Source organism: Exophiala aquamarina (genome assembly GCF_000709125.1).
Source record: "Exophiala aquamarina CBS 119918 chromosome Unknown aczIA-supercont1.14, whole genome shotgun sequence".
NCBI classification, from domain to species: Eukaryota; Fungi; Ascomycota; class Eurotiomycetes; order Chaetothyriales; family Herpotrichiellaceae; genus Exophiala; species Exophiala aquamarina.
Window position 1 is genome coordinate 460,069 of NW_013550574.1, and position 17,073 is coordinate 477,141.

The window sequence follows — 17,073 nt, forward strand, 5'->3', positions numbered from 1 at the left end:
GTTAGATCTGAGCTACGCAAAAGCCTAGCCTTAGGCTGGCTAGCAAGATTGAATTCTCCCGGACTCTCCGCATTTTGCTTGCAAGCCGTGCTTCTCGGTACTTTTTTTCCTCGAGGCCTAGAGAACCTAGGATGAAAGAAAAGTGCTTCCCCAGGGTCGGCGGCCATGAGGTGGAAACCACTCCACTTCGAAATGAGACGGCGGCTTGTCTTGAAGAAGATCTCGCTGGTGAAATAGGTATATATACTGCACGCCAACACTCCGGTTCAAGCGATCGCTTCGCAAGCTGTGTCTCGACTCTGACCCAAGGTGAGTTTTCCACCAAACATGGCGCGACCTCATCCTCTCGTTGCGTTCCTTCTGTCATTCGTTCTACTCCCTCTCGTTGTGCTCTCCAGACCAGAGTCATCAAACAACTGGGGTGGCCGTCCCACTGCGAAGACTGACGCAGGTGTCGTTGTTGGCATTACCGCGACGGTTTCCACTTCTAAGACGGTGTTGAACAGTTTCCTCGGTGTACCCTTCGGCGCACAGCCTGTGAGATTCGCCGCTCCCAAACCGCCAGCGCCATGGAAATTACCGCGGGATGCCTCGCAATATGCACCAGCGTGTATTCAACAGTTCAACTACCCTGACCCGCGACGCACTAAAATCCTCGAATGGTTCAACTCTCCCCCTCCACCAGCCGGAGAAAGCGAGGACTGCCTCAACTTGAACGTGTACGTGCCCCAGCCAGTACGAAAGCCGAAGGCAGTCATGGTGTGGCTGTATGGAGGCGGCTTGCTTTACGGCTCGAACTCTGTGGAGAAGTACGATGGCTCTTACCTCGCCGCAAACAACGATGTCATTGTGGTTGTACCGAACTATCGCACAAACGTATACGGCTTCTCGGGCTCCCCTCAAGTGCCAGTTACCGAGCGCAATACGGGATTCCTGGACCAGAGGTTAGCGCTCGACTGGGTACGACGTAATATTGCCGCCTTTGGTGGTGATCCAGCCAAGGTCACCATCTTTGGAGAAAGCGCTGGTGCTCTCAGGTAAGTGAAAGTTCACAAGATCGCAAATTATAAATCTTGAATACTTGCCGGGCACTAACAAGTTCCTATCTATGACAGTGTCGATGCCTTGGTCACAGCACCACCGAAGCCACTCAACTTCTACGCGGCAATCATGGAGTCTGGAACCGCGACATTTCGTGGAGTACCAGCAGATTACTCCTCCTCGTGGAATATTCTGGTTGCTGCCATGGGCTGTGGTAACTCTACGGCCGCAGACAACAATGCCCCCGAGATCCTTGCCTGCATGCGAGCGGTAGACGTGGCCAAAATCAAGGATTATAACGAGCACGCCCGCTTGGGCTGGGCTCCAGTCTTTGACAACGTTACCAGTAATTATTTAGCTCGTTCCGACCGACTGAGTTCCAAAGCATCATACTCTAAGATTGCCAGAGTACCCATCCTCGGAGGCTCCAACGCCCATGAGGGCCGCCTGTACTCCGTCAATGCCACGAATGCGACTGCGTTCGTCCGGGGCCTTTTCCCATTAGCAACGGATGCCGAAGTCTCTGGTCTCTTGGCAGCTTATCCTGGCTACTCGAGCATGTTTAGGCAGCTCGCCGCGCTTTACACGGACTTTATATTTCAATGTCCAGCACGGCTGGTGGCACTAGAAACTGCAAAGGCCGGCATTCCCAGCTATCGCTACTACTACAACGCCAGCTTTGCGAATACCCAGATATTCGAGGACGCTGGGGTCTACCACGCCTCTGAGATTGGCGTCGTGCTTGGCACATATCCCAAAGAGGGCTCCACAGCCTTCCAGCGCGAATTGAGCACATACCTGGGGAAGGTCTGGACGGACTTTGCGAAAGATCCTTACGGCTCGGGCAGGCCGCCGTGGCCAACGGTGCCCACAGCTATGGCAGAACTAGGTGGCGGCGTTCGTGCAGAAGATGGGCCAGACACCAGCGGCAACCTAGTCAATGCACTGTCCCAGCAGGAGACGGACGCGGTCGATGCTGGTTGCGCCAAATTCCAAGCTATATATGATTTCTTAGGCCATTGATATGCCAGACTGAAGTGATGAAGCAGGAGTCGCAAATAAAATAGGATAATTATATTTCTATTTCGTCTCATTTATTCCAATTCGTGTGGCTTCTGACACCAATAGTCCCAGAGTCACGTGAGTTCGCGTTGTACTTCGTCACCGGGGAGATAGCGGGAATATGAGGAGGAGCCAATGCCCGATCGCAGAGTAAATGCTTTTTGATATGATAGAAATAATAATGAGGCAACTTGCCTTGCTGGTAAGACGTCTGGGAATATTGTCAGCGTCTTCTCGGCATGTCATGATGAACAGATACATATCAGAGCCATTGTTTAGGTTGTTTCGGTATCGTGAATAGACTGGAAAAGCTACGTTGGCACTTTTTGACTGCCCTCAGTCTTCCAATGATCAGGTTCATGTGGAATTCTTGTCTTGGTTTGGGCTGAAGTCACAGAACACGTCAACTGCAGTTAAAGCGACAGCACAAACAAACCTAGGGACAACAGACAGCTTATGGCAACAGGGTGATGTTTTTCTAATAGATCCTCTATCAACACCCAGCGTGGATGGGGCATGGAGAGATGTTTTTGCTCAAGGCTTCGACTGGGAGTCGTCCTTCGGAATGGACTTCTTTTCCACAGCAACACAATAAGCGGACCTGATCCAGCAGATATTGGCCTTTACCACTCTAGGATTTCGGATGCATCCGACAACCGGCATAACCTCTCCTTGGAAACTTAGGCCTCTGATCAATGTCTTTTCGCTAGCGCCTATTGTCGCTCTCAATATTCTTTATCAGCGTCTGATCTTTTACATTGTGTCACAGTTCCTATAGAATACTATGTCTGTACCCACCAAGCCACTCAATGTGGAATCTGTCAGGTCCACCTCTCTGGGGCATCGTAGACCGGTTCAATGGAGGAACCTTGTTGTGGAGGCTTTCATGAATATTTTCCAGGTCACTTCCTTAGGCCAACCCATGGAAGTTCTGAAAACCCATGTGGCTGCTCATAGAGGAGATACGCTCCGAGAGGCTGCCCGAAAGACTTGGTCAAGAGGCGGCTTCACGGCCTTCTACCAAGGATTGATCCCATGGGCATGGATTGAGGCTTCAACCAAAAGGAGCAATACTGATATTGGCATCAACGGAAGTTAAAAAATGGCCCAAATTTCAGTTTGGTGCCAGTCCTGCGGTACCTGGAGTACTTGGTAGGATTGCCGGTGGAGCTGCCCAATCATACCTGACAATGGGTATGCAAATACTCCTTCAAAAGGTGCTGGGAAGCTAATAGGAATAGGTATGAAGACGTGTATGAAAACTGTCGAGATCACACGCGGCAAAACAGCAACCACTGGGGGAAGAGTGGCCGGAACCATGGAGACGTCCTTCCATATCTTGGAAGCCAAAGGCATCCGAGGTGTCAACAAAAGAGTAAATGCTGTTGCACTGCGGCAAATCACCGGCTGGTCTTCAAGGATCGGGATATCACGTCTCGCAGAGGGTAAAATTAGGGAACTTCGGCGCAAGGCGCCAATCGAAAGGTTGAACATGGGTGAAAAGATTGCTGCTTCCACGGTTGGTGGCGCTAAGCTGCTGGAATCAGCCATTCGAGGTATGCCTCTGCTGGAGTTTCATTCTCCATTGTACACAGAACTGACGAAATTGCAGGTATTGCGAGTCGAGATGCAATCAGTGAAAGCAGATCCAGCTCGCCCAGCCAATGCCTCGATGCTCACCACTTTAATGTTTATCCTGAAGGAATCTGGGGTGGGGGCTCTATTTCGGGGTGTCGTCCCTCGGATCGGTGTTGCTTCTTGGGCTACAATATGCATGGTCGGGTGAGGCGACCAAGTCAAAGATGCTGTAAATAGATTGCCTGTGGGGAAATAATGGATCACAAATGCTGGATACTATGCTTGCAGGCGTTGTATATGGAATCATGTTTCCGGGGAATATTACGAACGTCCTTTAGCAATAAAATGCTTTAAACGAGTTGATTGAGCCTAGAAGCCGTTTTGAATTATCCTTGAGAATATACACACTAAACTATTAAACTATGTATCATTCTGTTCCAGATTGGATCAGGGTTTCATTGTTGGCGGTGTCCGGGCTCAAAAATGTGGCCCTGTATTCAGGCCAGACCACCGCGGTTCAGCCTTGTCGGGAGCTAACCAGGTGTAGATGAATGTGATCGGACCCATCCGAAATGCCTTCCCCTGGATAGTCACGATGCTCCTCAAGAATGTCATCTGAATTACCTTGTTCCTCTTTGGAATCTCACTTCCTCGGTCCTGGCATTGAATTATTCAATATTAAAACCGCGAATTCTCCTTTAGTAATTATTCTCACGGCACCCATCACCAACTTATACCTAGATGGAGTACATATACGCCGATAGACAACAAGCCCTTCATGATGATCGCACTTCCGAGAACGTCCAAACCTGCCAGGGTTTTTGGACTCCACTAGTCAAAGCCAATTCCATTTTCTCGCTCACTGGCAGTTCCTACCACAGTTCACTGCGATCATCTTATCGTGGGCCGAGACGGCGGTGAAAAGGACCTTCCGAACGCCATTGAAGCCCATCGTGAGGTCTATGACTTCATAGCTAGTGCTTGTCAACGATATAATATGGGATATTGGAGGCCTGGAGCTCTAATTATTCACCAAATCGTCCTAGAGAATTATGCTTATCTTGGCGGTATGATGGTTGGGACAGACTCTCACACCCCAAATGCAGGCGGAATGGGTATGATTGCAATCGGCGTTGGTGGTGCAGATGCTGTAGACGTGATGGCTGACCTTCCACTAGAATTGACCGCGCCTCGCATTATTGGTGTCCGTTTTGCTCAGAGCGAACTACGAGCCGACAACGGCGCCGAGTACGATAAAATTATTGAGATCGATTTGCCTTCTCTCGAACCAATAGCTAATGGACCGTTTACCCCGGATCTGTCGACTCCCATATCTAGATTTGGCCAGGCTGTCTCGAAAGAGGCGCGGCCGTCCACACTGACGGCAGGTTTGATTGGCTCTTGCACAAATTCGTCCTTCGAAGACATGTCGAGGGCTGCAAGTCTCGGTCAGCAAGCTTTGGATGCTGGTCTCAAACCAAAGATGAACCTTCTTGTGTCACAGGCAGCGAGCAGACTAGAGCCACGCTAGAGAGCGCAGGGATTTTGGATGTTTTTGAGCGACTCCAAAGTACTCTGCTCACAAACGCCTGTGGACCATGTTGTGGTTCGTGGGACAGGCGTGACATGAAGAAGGTGAGATGACATCCTCGATAATAAGCTGAGTGTGAGGAAGCTGATCACAACAGGGCACTCAAAATTCAATAATCACGTCCTACAACCGCAACTTCACCGGTCGGCTCGATTCGAATCCGGCAACGCATATTTTCCTTGCCTCCCCCGGAGCTAGTGATGGCCAAGATATTCTCTTCTGACCTTGCCTTTGACCCTACGAAGGATATCTTAGAGACGGAATCTGGAGAAGAGTTCACATTTCAACCTCCAACCGGGGAGCGTCTTCCCCTCAACGGCTACGAGGATGCGGACGATGTTTACACGCCACCACCATATGAGGGCAGGTGTCTGATTGACATAAAGATCGACCCTGAGTCGGAGCAATTGCAGAAACTAGAGCCATTTGAAGCATGGTCCGGAAAAGACTTTGAGGGTTGTTCAATACTCATTAAAGTTAAGGGAAAGTGTACGACTGATCACATTACACCTGCCGGGCCGTGGTTTCGCTTTCCAGGACATCTGGAGGACATTTCCAACAATACAATCATTGGGGCAACGAACGCTGAGAATGAAAAAGTCAATACTGTCACCAACCATTTGACAGGCGCTGTGAGCGACGTGCCTAGCACCGCGCGATCTTATAAGAGTTTGGGGCAACCCTGGGTAGTAATAGCCAACCACAACTATGGCGAAAGGGTCCTCTAGAGAGCACGGTGCTCTCCAACCACGGTACCTTCGTGGCGTCGCCATTATAGCGAAGAGTTTCGCGCGTATCCACGAAGCCAATTTGAAGAAGCAAGGCATGTTGGCTCTCACATTTGCCGACAAGGCAGACTACGAGCGCATCGGGTCCTCAGAAAAGGTCAGTATTTTGGAGTTGAAAGAACTGACTCCAGGGCAATCACTCTTCCTTACAGTGTCCCCTTCCAGCGGAAGTGGGTCTCCTTGGGAGTGTGAGGTCAAGCACACCTTCAACAATGAACAAATCGAATACTTCAAAGCAGGAAGCGCCCTAAATTTGATGGCAGCAAGAGCTTGCTCGAACAAGGAAATAGCCTAGATTTCCTCTGCCATTAGCCAAGGAGGGCTGACTGGGGCGACCCTAGATATGTCCTCTCAGCATTGAAGTTTGTTGCATGTATTCCTTACTTTTACGTTGTTGATAGATACCGCTGAGTGTCCTGGCCAAGGGGGAAATATGGTTGAGCGAGGGCGATCATCGATAGCCGAATCTTCAATCGGAAATAGGATTCGCAGTAATCAAAAGGTTTTCTAAATAACATCTTTAAAGTGTCACAAATCATACCTGTTACTTTCGAACCATGTTAAAGACGACATCTGAATTGAAGTCTGTTATGATATAAGTCAACCTGAACAAGCTCATTCGCAGCTTGAAGAGCCATGAAATAATTCATCCTCTCACGGATTTACTCGTCAAACTATTATGATGATTGCAGGAAGCGCGAGCTGGAGGCATCATTATGCACGATGTAGATGCATGTACTGATCGAATCCTTGTAACCTTGTAACCAATATTGATCCGTCGTGAGCACTGATAAGTCGCGATCTGAGTCCTTTTGCAATTTTCAACGATGGCGATTATGAAAGCGACTTTATGAGTCTACACCTGAATTCGTTGAGGCCTTTCTCTCTAGTAATTCAGGGCGAAGTCAATCGATGAGCAAGTCGTCCTATCCCAGAACCAATCTTACCCTCGTTCTGGAGCAGGGCGCCAAGCTTCTGGACAGACTTGCAACGCTGGTTTCTAGCTTATGGAAGATGGTATTGTTGCTCCACGGACTGAATGAATTTGAAGAGTAAATGCCCGTGGGCTGAGGGAGTGCCTCCATTACCTTGGAGAGCATTTAGCTTTGTGGAAGAACCCCCGTTCAGTTTTTGTCGTTCGTCCAGACCATACTGTCAAGTAACATCTCCCCCTTTCACAATGATGTGATCAGGTGTGCTGCCTTCTCATATCTTCTGGATAGCCGAATGTAGGGAAGCGCATGATGTGCTCAGTGGCTCCGGTGTTACCTACTGGTTCTCTTCGTCTAAGTATGCGCCTGACCGCGTCTGCAGCCCCCCATCACTTTGCTGAAGTTAACACCTTAACATCCATTTTCAAGTCTGGTTCACCGCTTCCATTTTAAGCCATGATTGAACTCATACTGATTCTGCTACTAGCACCGATATGCGCACTTGCTGTAGTCGGAATTGTGTTCTCGCAGTGCATGGTTAGAGGCTCAGGTATGGTTAGTCACAGAAACTGTCCATCTGATCGTTGGTTGTTGCCATTTTAGCATACTTTCCTACACCACGAGGAAGGCAGAGGTTCACTTCCAAAAGATTGTTCCTTCCATCAATCTCCTTGCCGTCCTGGATACAGTGGCGAAACTCAATGCTCCGTCTTGATCATATTTAGCTCAGACCATCAAGGTCCCGCTGGCGTGACCGAGAGTTACACCAGCTGGATCCACCATAGTAGGTGAAACGCACTCCTGGACAACGGTACCTGCCAATTTGGAGGCTGCCGTAGTAGAAAGCGCAACAGTGATGGGCACTGCTTTGTGTGGTTGACCGACAGAGATGGCTCGAAGTCGAAGGTCCACATTGGAAGAATCGTCACTAGGTGAGACCACGCATATCTTTGGAACACTGCCTGGAACTTCACCTGGACAGCTGGCGAGGCCCATCTTGACCCCGGCTTGTCTTCGAATGGAATCCAGTCGTCGAAGCAGATCTGGATGCTGTTCAATCTGATCTGGAGTGTACCCTCCATCAACACCCATTTCCTCAGCCTGTACAAAGCAGCAAGGATTTCCAACATCAATGCAAGATGTCCGTATTCCATCGAACTCATCTATTTTGCTCCCCGTCGGGAGCAGTTTCCCTGTTCTCGACCCTGCAGGGTTCAGAAAGTCCAGTTGAATGCGCGCAGCCTCGCCTGATACGCCATCGACCTCAAATCCACCTCGAGCTGAAGATTCTCCATTTTCGGTTGTGAGTGTTGAGTGGATGATTTTGCCGGTATTGGTGTTGTGGATTTTGACCGTAGCTTGTCCTGCGGTGCCATTGATTGCGAAGAGCCCAGAGTCAATAGAAAAAGGCACTACGGCGCTTGTCATGTTTCCACAGTTGCTTTAGAAGTCGACTTCAGTGTCCTTCACTCTAATGGCAATGAAAGTATAGTCGACATCGGCATCTGGACGGGTTGAGGGTCCGACCACGCATATTTTGGAGAGACTTGATATACCGCCACCCATACCATCAAGCTGGCGGCCGTTGGGATCTGGACTACCAATCACGCCGAGAAAGATCGAATTCCATTTGGATTTATCCTCGGGAAGGTCCTTGAGCTGAAAAAAGACGGCCCGGGAAGTGCCACCACGGTAGTAGGCTGTAGGTAACCGGTTCTGAGATCGTAAACTAGATGAGATTGAAAGTTGCCTTTGAGAATTAATTGCCAACTTTCTCGTACCCATACAATCGACTCTAAGCTGCCTGAACCAGGATCGCCAGTGCGTTCGACATCTTGTTTTGGGGCTAGAAGTTTGTTCTGTGTTCTAGGGGGTGCCAGCTCTGAGCACACTTCTTGTTGGGATTATATTGCAGTGATGTTCATTGACAACTTTGAATAAATGTAATCTATACGAATGCAAGAACAAAGAAAGATGGGTGAATCGTGGTGCTGATCGGATAGATCCGACGGACAGAAGACACACGCTTGGGGCAATCCGGGTAGCGGCTACCAATCAATGTCCCTTGGACAAGGCGTATTGAGAGCAGTCCTCTGAGAAACCCTGTCCGCTCTGCTTTGACGGTTTTTGATAGCTCAGTTTTTCAGGAAGGCCTGTCAAGATCACTTCATCAAAGTCGAGACAGCTGACCGTGCTCAATGAAGCCACTTACCCCTACAGTGCCTGATGGCGTCAATGAAGCAGGGGCATTCAGTGCAAATTGTACAAAATCATGGCATACACATATAGGTGATCGATCCACGGATGGTTTGAATATGGCGCTCTCTTCGACTCAAATGCAACCCGTCAATCTTGCCTTACAAAGTGGAAGGTGGAAGCAGCGATGCTGTCTTTTGTTGGACCCAGTCGCGACTTCCACTCTGTCGACTTTCGGCGCATACCGGAATAACAGAAACTCCGATCCGAGATAGCCTTATCCAGGGCCGCCGCAAATGATTGGCGCTGGACGACATGCCGCGTCGCGGGCGCAGTCGCAAGACAGGGTGACCGCTGAGCACCACTGACCACTAACCACCTGCTCTCTATGGCCAGCACCACTTCTCTCACCGTACCATAAGGATACGATAAGCATAATCCCGCCGTAGCCAGCCAGCAAGGCTCTGGGACGTAGCGAGAACGACGATACGACATGGCGCGTCCGAGAAGGATGTCAGCGGCGTCCGATATCAGTTCCGTGCCCGATTCGCATCAGGTATGTATGGGCGCTTTCCCCTTCCTCCCCCCAGGCTGCATTCCCGGCATAATCAACTGACACATATCGTTTCTTGCCTGCAGGAACTAGGAAGTATGTACGACTACCTAGCGAAAGTCGTCCTGATCGGGCCTTCTGGCACCGGCAAATCATGCATCCTGCATCGGTTCGTCAAGGCCGAATGGCGGGTGCTCTCGTCACAGACCATCGGCGTCGAGTTCTCCTCCAAAATCGTCAAGATCGGCTCTGGCGCCACCCGCCGCAGGATAAAACTCCAGTTGTGGGATACCGCGGGCACCGAGCGGTTTCGCAGCGTCAGTCGGAGTTACTATCGTGGTGCTGCGGGGGCGATCCTGGTCTACGATGTCTCGAGCCTTGCGAGTTTCAATGCGCTGCCAACGTTTCTGAGTGACGCACGGGCATTGGCGAGTCCGAATCTGACGGTGATATTGGCGGGGAATAAGGCCGACTTATCAGATGGGAGTCAACGGCAGAATATCCACATCAGTGGAAACACGCAGCGGCCGTCGGAGACTGCGGGCGCTACACCGTCGAGCACCTCGAGTAGACAGTCGTTTCTGCCGTACGACACCGGTGGAGGCACCAGCGCAGGGACGACACGGTCGCGTGGAGACTCGATCAACCTAAGCGGCACGAGCAACAAATGGACGGCGACGGTCTCGTCGGAAGGCCGCGAAGTCAGCAGCGATCTCGCATCACGATGGGCATCTAAGGCGCTTGTCCCCGTGACGATGGAGGTGTCGGCACTGACGGGAGAGAATGTCGACGAGCTATTCAATCGGCTGGGCCGCACGATTCTCACAAAGATTGAGCTCGGTGAGATCGACCCGGACGACCCAACTAGCGGGATCCAGTACGGCGACGGCGGTGGATACGGGGACGGCGCGAGCGTGCGCAGTGGCATGACGGGCGGTGACGATGGTGCTAGCACGTTGCGCAGACGCCATGGCAAGAGACAGCGCAACGGTCTCTTGTCTGGCTTGACGGAGTGGGAGGATGTGTTTCGAAGACCGCCGTCCCGCGGTGGTGGGCGATGCTGCTGACACTCACCACGCGTCTCTTTTTCGGCAGCCTTTTCTACATGACGTGGCGTTTTCTGAGGCAGCGTGGGACGGGTTACCTTCTTCATGGCTAGGCGTTCCTTTCTCTCTCTCATGTTGGGCTGCTGTTTCTGGAAAGCGAGCAAGCGTTGAGCAGGTAACAGTGTTGTACAGCGTTCCCCTTCTCTTCATTCTTGTTTTCTTGTTCTTTTGTTGAAAGTAATCTACTCGCACGAAAAGATAACCCCCTAGGCGGTCAGTGTGACTCGACGAAGCTCTCTTTACATTCGTCGCCACTGCCGACACTAATGTTTAATCTAATGCTCGAAAGAAAGGACCATGATTTCATTGTTTCGTGGTACCTCGTATCTGCGCCATCTCACAATATGTCAAGAAACTCGAACATCAAGATCCATCTCGACGTCGGCGATAGTACCATTGATTGTGCCAGATCTACCACTTCCCCCGTCCCTATCGAAGCTTGCACCAATTTTCTCGCATGCCTCAATGAACTCGACCTGCTTCTGCAGGTTCTGTGCAGCGCTCAGCGCCTTGATGATGATGGCCTGGTTGCGTTCCGTAGTTGCGGCCCGGAAGCTGCGGACCAGGAACTCCGACAGCATTTCAACGCTCCATGAATCAGGGACATCCTGAAGAATTGACAGTGGATCGAAGAAAGTCGCGAACTTGCCCAGCAGATGACTCGTGCGCTCAAGACGGTCTTCAACATCTGATATGTTGATGAACTCGTGAAAGAGAAAGTCGAAGAGCTCAGATTGCTGCTCGCGAGATGGAAGTGCGCTGGCATCAATTGTTTGTGAATGCGGAGGAGCGGGCCCACCAAAGTAGCAATAGCGGATTGCGGTATCGAAGTCGCCGAGACCATGGGTCAGCAATCGAAGGGCTTCCTTGTGCCGGCCTTGTCGAGCGTCGAGGATGATGGATTCGGATACCAGGTAAGAGGAGAATGGCGCCATGCGCTCCAGCACTATCGGGACCGAGTATGTGAGATCTTTACCTGATGTGCTAGTACTGGCATAAGCGCCACTACCCAGTAATTGAAGCAGACGAAGCCGCGATCGCCACCACTGCTCTGGCGGTGCGTTTTGATTGATGAAATCAAGGTAAGTAGGTTTCGGGGTTTCAAGCGCTCGGTAGGTGGAATAGCTTTCTGCCAGTGACGTCCGTGCTGCCTCTGATTCTTCCAGTACTGTGAGGACAGAATCAAGATAGTAGCCGATCAAATCGTCAGCATACTTATCTAGACCTTTGCCAAATACAAGATGCTCCAAGTATTGTTGACCTGCTCCTGGTGCCCGCTGTTTAAGCAATGTGACTACCTGTTGGGGATCGAACTTGACTCGTGCACCATCATCGGTCAAGATCTCCACAGCAAGTTTGGGATTGCGCTGAGCCAACCAGAGAGCATGATCTTGGACCAATTCCGCATCTCGGATCATCATCAAATACCGCCGCAACTGTCCCTCCACAAAGCCAATATTGTCACCATAGTCAAAATCTTTCTCGCCTTCAATTATGCGTTTCCATGTGGCCAGAACATCGCGGGCTTGTTTCTTGCTCTGATAGAGCCGACTCAACACAAACAATCTATTGTATCTCTCTAAGAGGAAGGCTGCTCGATCGAAGTCACCCTTCCAGTGATCAACGACGTTGTTCAGCTTGGTTCTGACCGATTTTTGAGCACCACTGTCACTTGGTAGAGCTTGATCGAGGTGGAGCAAGACGTGCAACAGTGCAGCATCCACAGAGTCGAAGACATGTTTCTCGTCAGTGATGCTCCCATAGCCTCGTTTTTCCTGCCAGAGCATTAAGAAATGCCGGATCATCATCCAGAAGTCAATGGGAGCATCCTCGAAAGTTGAGATCTTATGCTCAAAGCCTTGGAGAAGATCCGTCATTCCTTGGTGAAGCCAAATACCTTCGGCACCATACAGAACTTCTGCCGCCAAGGGTGGGAGGAGCAGGAGTGGTACTCGTGGATCAAGACCACCATCGTGCAAGGTGTTCTCCACGGCTCTTAGGATATCGACTGCTGACAGATGCGACTGCAAGTATAAGAAGAGTATGAGGCTGGCTTTCTGCTTAATGTAGTTGAGCGTTAGGAATTCAGTTTCGTCCTTCGGCTCACGGCCATGAATACTCGCTAAAAAGCCAAATATGTTGCTGGGTTTGACATGCAAAAAGCTTCCATCCACCATTTGCTGTGCCAATCGATACTCCAGCTGCGAGATTAATGGATTCTGGAGGATCATGAATAGACCTCTTCCCTGGAATACCAGATTCTTTGTATACGCCCTCCCTAGACGACTTGCAAATTTGTGTTCTTCCGTAGCTCGCTTGGTCACTAGTTCAACTGATGTCTCGACCGGCGTTAAAGTTGAGACACTTTCGAAGAGTGCCCGTTCCTGCTCGAGCTGCTCAACGGCAGATTGCGTCCTGGGATCTTGTTCCTGCCGTGATCTCAGGGGCCCAAGAGATAATGGGACGAGTTGAAGTAAATCTCTCGCAATTCGAAAGCAGTACAAATGGCTGCTGAGAGTGTGACGCAGACCAGCCTTTGGCGGTTTTGAAGACTTCACTTCAGGTAAATGTACCCATGTTTTCGGATGAACAAGCTCCGCAGCATTTTGTAATTGTTGGACCTCAAGACCTCTAACAACATCCTGCTCCTTAGGTTTCCTTATGAGTGCAAATACAATTTGACCTTCACCGTCCGGCAATGGGCCAGTGGGATTTTCTGGGACAGAGAAATTGTCCACCAGAAGATCTTCTGGGTATATTTCAAACTCAATTGTTCCACGAACAACATCTCCATCCAAGTTCACAAACATAGCCACTCCTGGTTCTGTTTCAGCAGTGCCTGTCGTTAGCATGAACTCACTGGGAAACGGGGAAAGGACATGAGGTTTGAGCATTTGCAACGAATTCTGACTGGCCGAGCCGGCAGTCTTTGCAGGAGTGCTATCGGTTGCAGCTCGTGGACGGGGTTTTGGACTTCCATCGGCGTCCGTGGCGGCAGAAGTGGGAGCTGGAGACTGCGTTCGGCTTCCTTGGTTAGGACTTGAAGTAGACGGTACAAGCTGGTGAGATGTAGGCCCTCGAGTCTGGGATTCGTCACGACGGTTGCTGGAGGTGCCAATGAGATTTCCCATGCTTGTGCTTCTCCCATGGCCTGCATCAGCAGGGGGTGGAGAAGTGGCAGGAGATCGGCTAGGAGTGGGAGCTATCTCTTCCACCTGAGGCTGCGATGATATAGGGAATAAGGGAATTTTCTGCTGATGTTCGACTTCTAGTAGAGCATAACTAGTATCGTCGGCAACGCAAGCGATGGTCTCTCGCCTGCTGGACCGTAAACAACCGGGATACTCTATGTTGTTCTTGATTGCCCTCAACCTATCGCCAACTCTGACCTGTAGAATGCGTCTAGTGTTTGCAATCATGACCACTGGGCCTTCCGGGTTCTCCTTGTCCTCATTTTCGTCTAGTCCACCGATCCATTGCACTCCGGTGGGCTCCCTATTTGGAAACGCTGGGCTAAACTCGGGAAGTGAATAAAATGAAACTACTCCGTTGCATAGGACACACGCTTTCAATGGACCTGGGAAAACCAGGATCTGTTGGATACCTGGGGCAGCGTCCGAGTCATTGGAGGCAGCATGGCCGCTGGGCTGAAGTCGCGATGCAAGGATGAAGGTGACAGAAGCGGCGTCATCTTCATCATCGGAGGGTATTGCAACAAGGTGGAGGATTTCTGCCGCCGAGGTTCCGATGTACAAGTTGTTATCTAGGACAATATGAGCGCCAGCTCTTTGGAATCAATGCTCTTCCGACCTACTCCAGTACTCGACGCACGTAATCGAAACGTCCTGTCGCCCGTCTTCGGTGTCTAGTGGAACATCCTCGAGGACATTGCGCAGAACGTACGGACCGGGTTCTGGCGGAGACAGGCGTCGGCGTTTGGTGGGGGGTTGCTCAGTTGCAGCACACATACCGTGCTGAGGTGTATGGCGATAATCATGGGAGAAACAACCTTGGGGGAAAAGTGGTCCCATTGGGAAGAGCAGGCTGTACATTTCAAGGCTCAATAAGGTCGCAGGCATCCATAGGCGAGGTCGATATTGGGTTAATGACCCACCGTATCACAGCTGCGGTGGAGTATAAATGCATCCTTCAAGAGTTTCTCTTCCCCACAAGATCGGCCTGCCTCCAAGCAAGGACGTGGGACACGAGAGGGTCTTTTTAGATTTGGAAGATTGCTCACCTTGGTTGAGGTCCTCTTGGTCAGTCGGCCCATCACTTGGGTAGACGGTGCCAGGACTGATAGTCCAGATCACGTGGGGTCATGAGCAACGCGTCAGAAACTACGGACGCTGGGTAGGTGCACACCAAGGAAGGAACGGCGAACACCACCCGTACACTGACAATGAAGGAGGCACTTGCTCCTGCCAGTTTCATGCTGACACGTCGCGTCATGTCGATCGGTCGACACGCGTCGCGACAAGATGGCCAACTACCGACTACATACGTCTCGTTGACTCTACTGGGCACTCCGTACATAGGACTTCTCAACATGCTTAAACCTCTAAATTTCGATTTTAGGCCTGGGGCCTGGGCCGGTCCGGTGTGACTACTTTGTAAGAGATACATAAGTTGATGTTAAGTTTCCATTGATCTCTCGCACCGAGCAGTTAGCGTGCGACTACTCATCCAAGCGTCTAATCGACCGCCACCCTCTTTGGGGAACCAGCCATTTTCGTCATCAGCAAGCCACAAATGTTAAACTCCAACACTGCTGTGTACTTTACTGAGAGACCAGTCCAATGACGAGCCACTGTGTCGGCAAGAACCTTTTAAGGGATCGGAGGGAGGCGAATTGGCGCCCCATCTTTCGCTTCCGGGGAGCACTGCCGTACGACAGGGTTTCTTGCTCTGGGCGGACTTTCGGGTCTGGGAGAGGCCAGGGATCCAATCGTCAAGCATCGTCATGCATCGTACCCGTGATGTATTTACCGACAAGTGCCATGGTGTGACACTCGGACGCTGGTTTGCAGATCGACATTATCAAGAGGAATCTTTAGGGTAATAAATCCCCAGTTTCAGCTTGATGTTCCAAAAGGCAGAAAGTCGCCATCAATCGCCTAGCAGGGCCCGAGTTCCTCAAATGACCTGCATAGAGGCTAGAGTTCTTCGCACCTACTCCTTCGCACCATTGCTCCTCAAGTCCTTTGCCTTGTTCATCCCAAATTAATTTCTGTTTGAATCTACCGCTATGAGCTTACAGAATCAATTGGTACTCAGGTGAATCACCATCACTATCACTGAGAACACCATGTCTACCCGCAAGCACGTACCAACTATCATTCCAGAGTATGATACTCGGCCATCAGCGGATTCTTTCTCAAGCGACTCGTCCTCAAGTACATACGAAACTGCCAACTCATCACCTACAAACGTGCCAATCGCATCTCCAAAACCAAGCCGCCCATCAGCTCTTTTGTACAGTAACACAAGACCCCAATCCCGCCGATCTTCACCGCAACAAACGCTTTTAGGGGCCATTGATGAGAATAGCGGTTCTGTCCTTCCGGATATTCCCTATTCTCTCAGTAACAAGGATAGTCCAGTTACTAAGCTTCATGCCTACGCCGCAATGTTTACACCTCGGAAGAGACCAACCCTGGTGGCTGCTAATTCACCACCAGACGAGTATGCCGCCCTAGTCGGACCAAACGGCGAGAAGTTTACAGACTTGCGAATGAATCGAAAAGTTACTGATCCGAAGAAGAATGGTCTCAAAAGGTTCTCGTGTTTTGGATGACTGGTTGCTCGAACCTTCCTTGAACGTGCTGCAACTTGCAACTATTCCGAATTGTTGCGTCTACTTACAGTTGCAAACAGCCAGGTTGCACGCCATCGCTAGACTATCTTGACTCAAGCTTCACGACGGTTCTAGCTTTCTTCTTCATCTGCACTTCCCCCAATCGAATGAGCTCGAATGGACGATGACTTCTCTCCAGGTGACATTTTCTGAAGGAAAGAATCGGGCATACGATTAAACAGCTACAGCAGCACGAGCACGTTTCGGCAGCACCGCATACTATTCCATAAGTGAGAGCGAAGAGAAGTAAAACGAAACTCTCAACCGCCACAAAGTTCAAGTTTGAGCCAGCGGACAAATACTTCTGATGCGAAATGCCTGCTTAGCACGTGATCAAATTGGCATGTGACAGTGAAAACGATCTGCAGA

The 17,073-nt window shown here is 50.5% G+C and overlaps 8 protein-coding genes across 8 annotated transcripts; 6 read left to right on the forward strand and 2 right to left on the reverse strand.

Moving 5' to 3' along the window:
• Positions 1–327: 327 nt before the first annotated feature.
• A1O9_10700 (uncharacterized protein) lies at positions 328–2,064 on the forward strand (the record flags this gene model as incomplete). Its single annotated transcript, XM_013400388.1, has 2 exons — positions 328–1,037; positions 1,116–2,064. The coding sequence occupies 2 exons, from the start codon at positions 328–330 to the stop codon at positions 2,062–2,064; spliced, it is 1,659 nt and encodes a 552-aa protein (XP_013255842.1).
• A 1,357-nt stretch (positions 2,065–3,421) lies between these two features.
• On the forward strand, positions 3,422–3,889 carry A1O9_10701 (uncharacterized protein; the record flags this gene model as incomplete). The annotated part of the gene is made up of 1 exon (XM_013400389.1): positions 3,422–3,889. One exon carries the CDS (start codon positions 3,422–3,424, stop codon positions 3,887–3,889), a length of 468 nt encoding a protein of 155 aa, XP_013255843.1.
• A 789-nt stretch (positions 3,890–4,678) lies between these two features.
• A1O9_10702 (aconitate hydratase 1) lies at positions 4,679–5,212 on the forward strand (the record flags this gene model as incomplete). Its single annotated transcript, XM_013400390.1, has 1 exon — positions 4,679–5,212. One exon carries the CDS (start codon positions 4,679–4,681, stop codon positions 5,210–5,212), a length of 534 nt encoding a protein of 177 aa, XP_013255844.1.
• Positions 5,213–5,472: 260 nt separating this feature from the next.
• On the forward strand, positions 5,473–6,355 carry A1O9_10703 (aconitate hydratase 1; the record flags this gene model as incomplete). The annotated part of the gene is made up of 2 exons (XM_013400391.1): positions 5,473–5,904; positions 5,969–6,355. The coding sequence occupies 2 exons, from the start codon at positions 5,473–5,475 to the stop codon at positions 6,353–6,355; spliced, it is 819 nt and encodes a 272-aa protein (XP_013255845.1).
• A 1,363-nt stretch (positions 6,356–7,718) lies between these two features.
• On the reverse strand, positions 7,719–8,420 carry A1O9_10704 (uncharacterized protein; the record flags this gene model as incomplete). The annotated part of the gene is made up of 1 exon (XM_013400392.1): positions 7,719–8,420. One exon carries the CDS (start codon positions 8,418–8,420, stop codon positions 7,719–7,721), a length of 702 nt encoding a protein of 233 aa, XP_013255846.1.
• Positions 8,421–9,839: 1,419 nt separating this feature from the next.
• On the forward strand, positions 9,840–10,808 carry A1O9_10705 (uncharacterized protein; the record flags this gene model as incomplete). Its single annotated transcript, XM_013400393.1, has 1 exon — positions 9,840–10,808. One exon carries the CDS (start codon positions 9,840–9,842, stop codon positions 10,806–10,808), a length of 969 nt encoding a protein of 322 aa, XP_013255847.1.
• A 386-nt stretch (positions 10,809–11,194) lies between these two features.
• On the reverse strand, positions 11,195–14,815 carry A1O9_10706 (uncharacterized protein; the record flags this gene model as incomplete). The annotated part of the gene is made up of 2 exons (XM_013400394.1): positions 11,195–14,610; positions 14,662–14,815. The coding sequence occupies 2 exons, from the start codon at positions 14,813–14,815 to the stop codon at positions 11,195–11,197; spliced, it is 3,570 nt and encodes a 1,189-aa protein (XP_013255848.1).
• A 1,340-nt stretch (positions 14,816–16,155) lies between these two features.
• A1O9_10707 (uncharacterized protein) lies at positions 16,156–16,644 on the forward strand (the record flags this gene model as incomplete). The annotated part of the gene is made up of 1 exon (XM_013400395.1): positions 16,156–16,644. One exon carries the CDS (start codon positions 16,156–16,158, stop codon positions 16,642–16,644), a length of 489 nt encoding a protein of 162 aa, XP_013255849.1.
• Between the last annotated feature and the right edge of the window lie 429 nt (positions 16,645–17,073).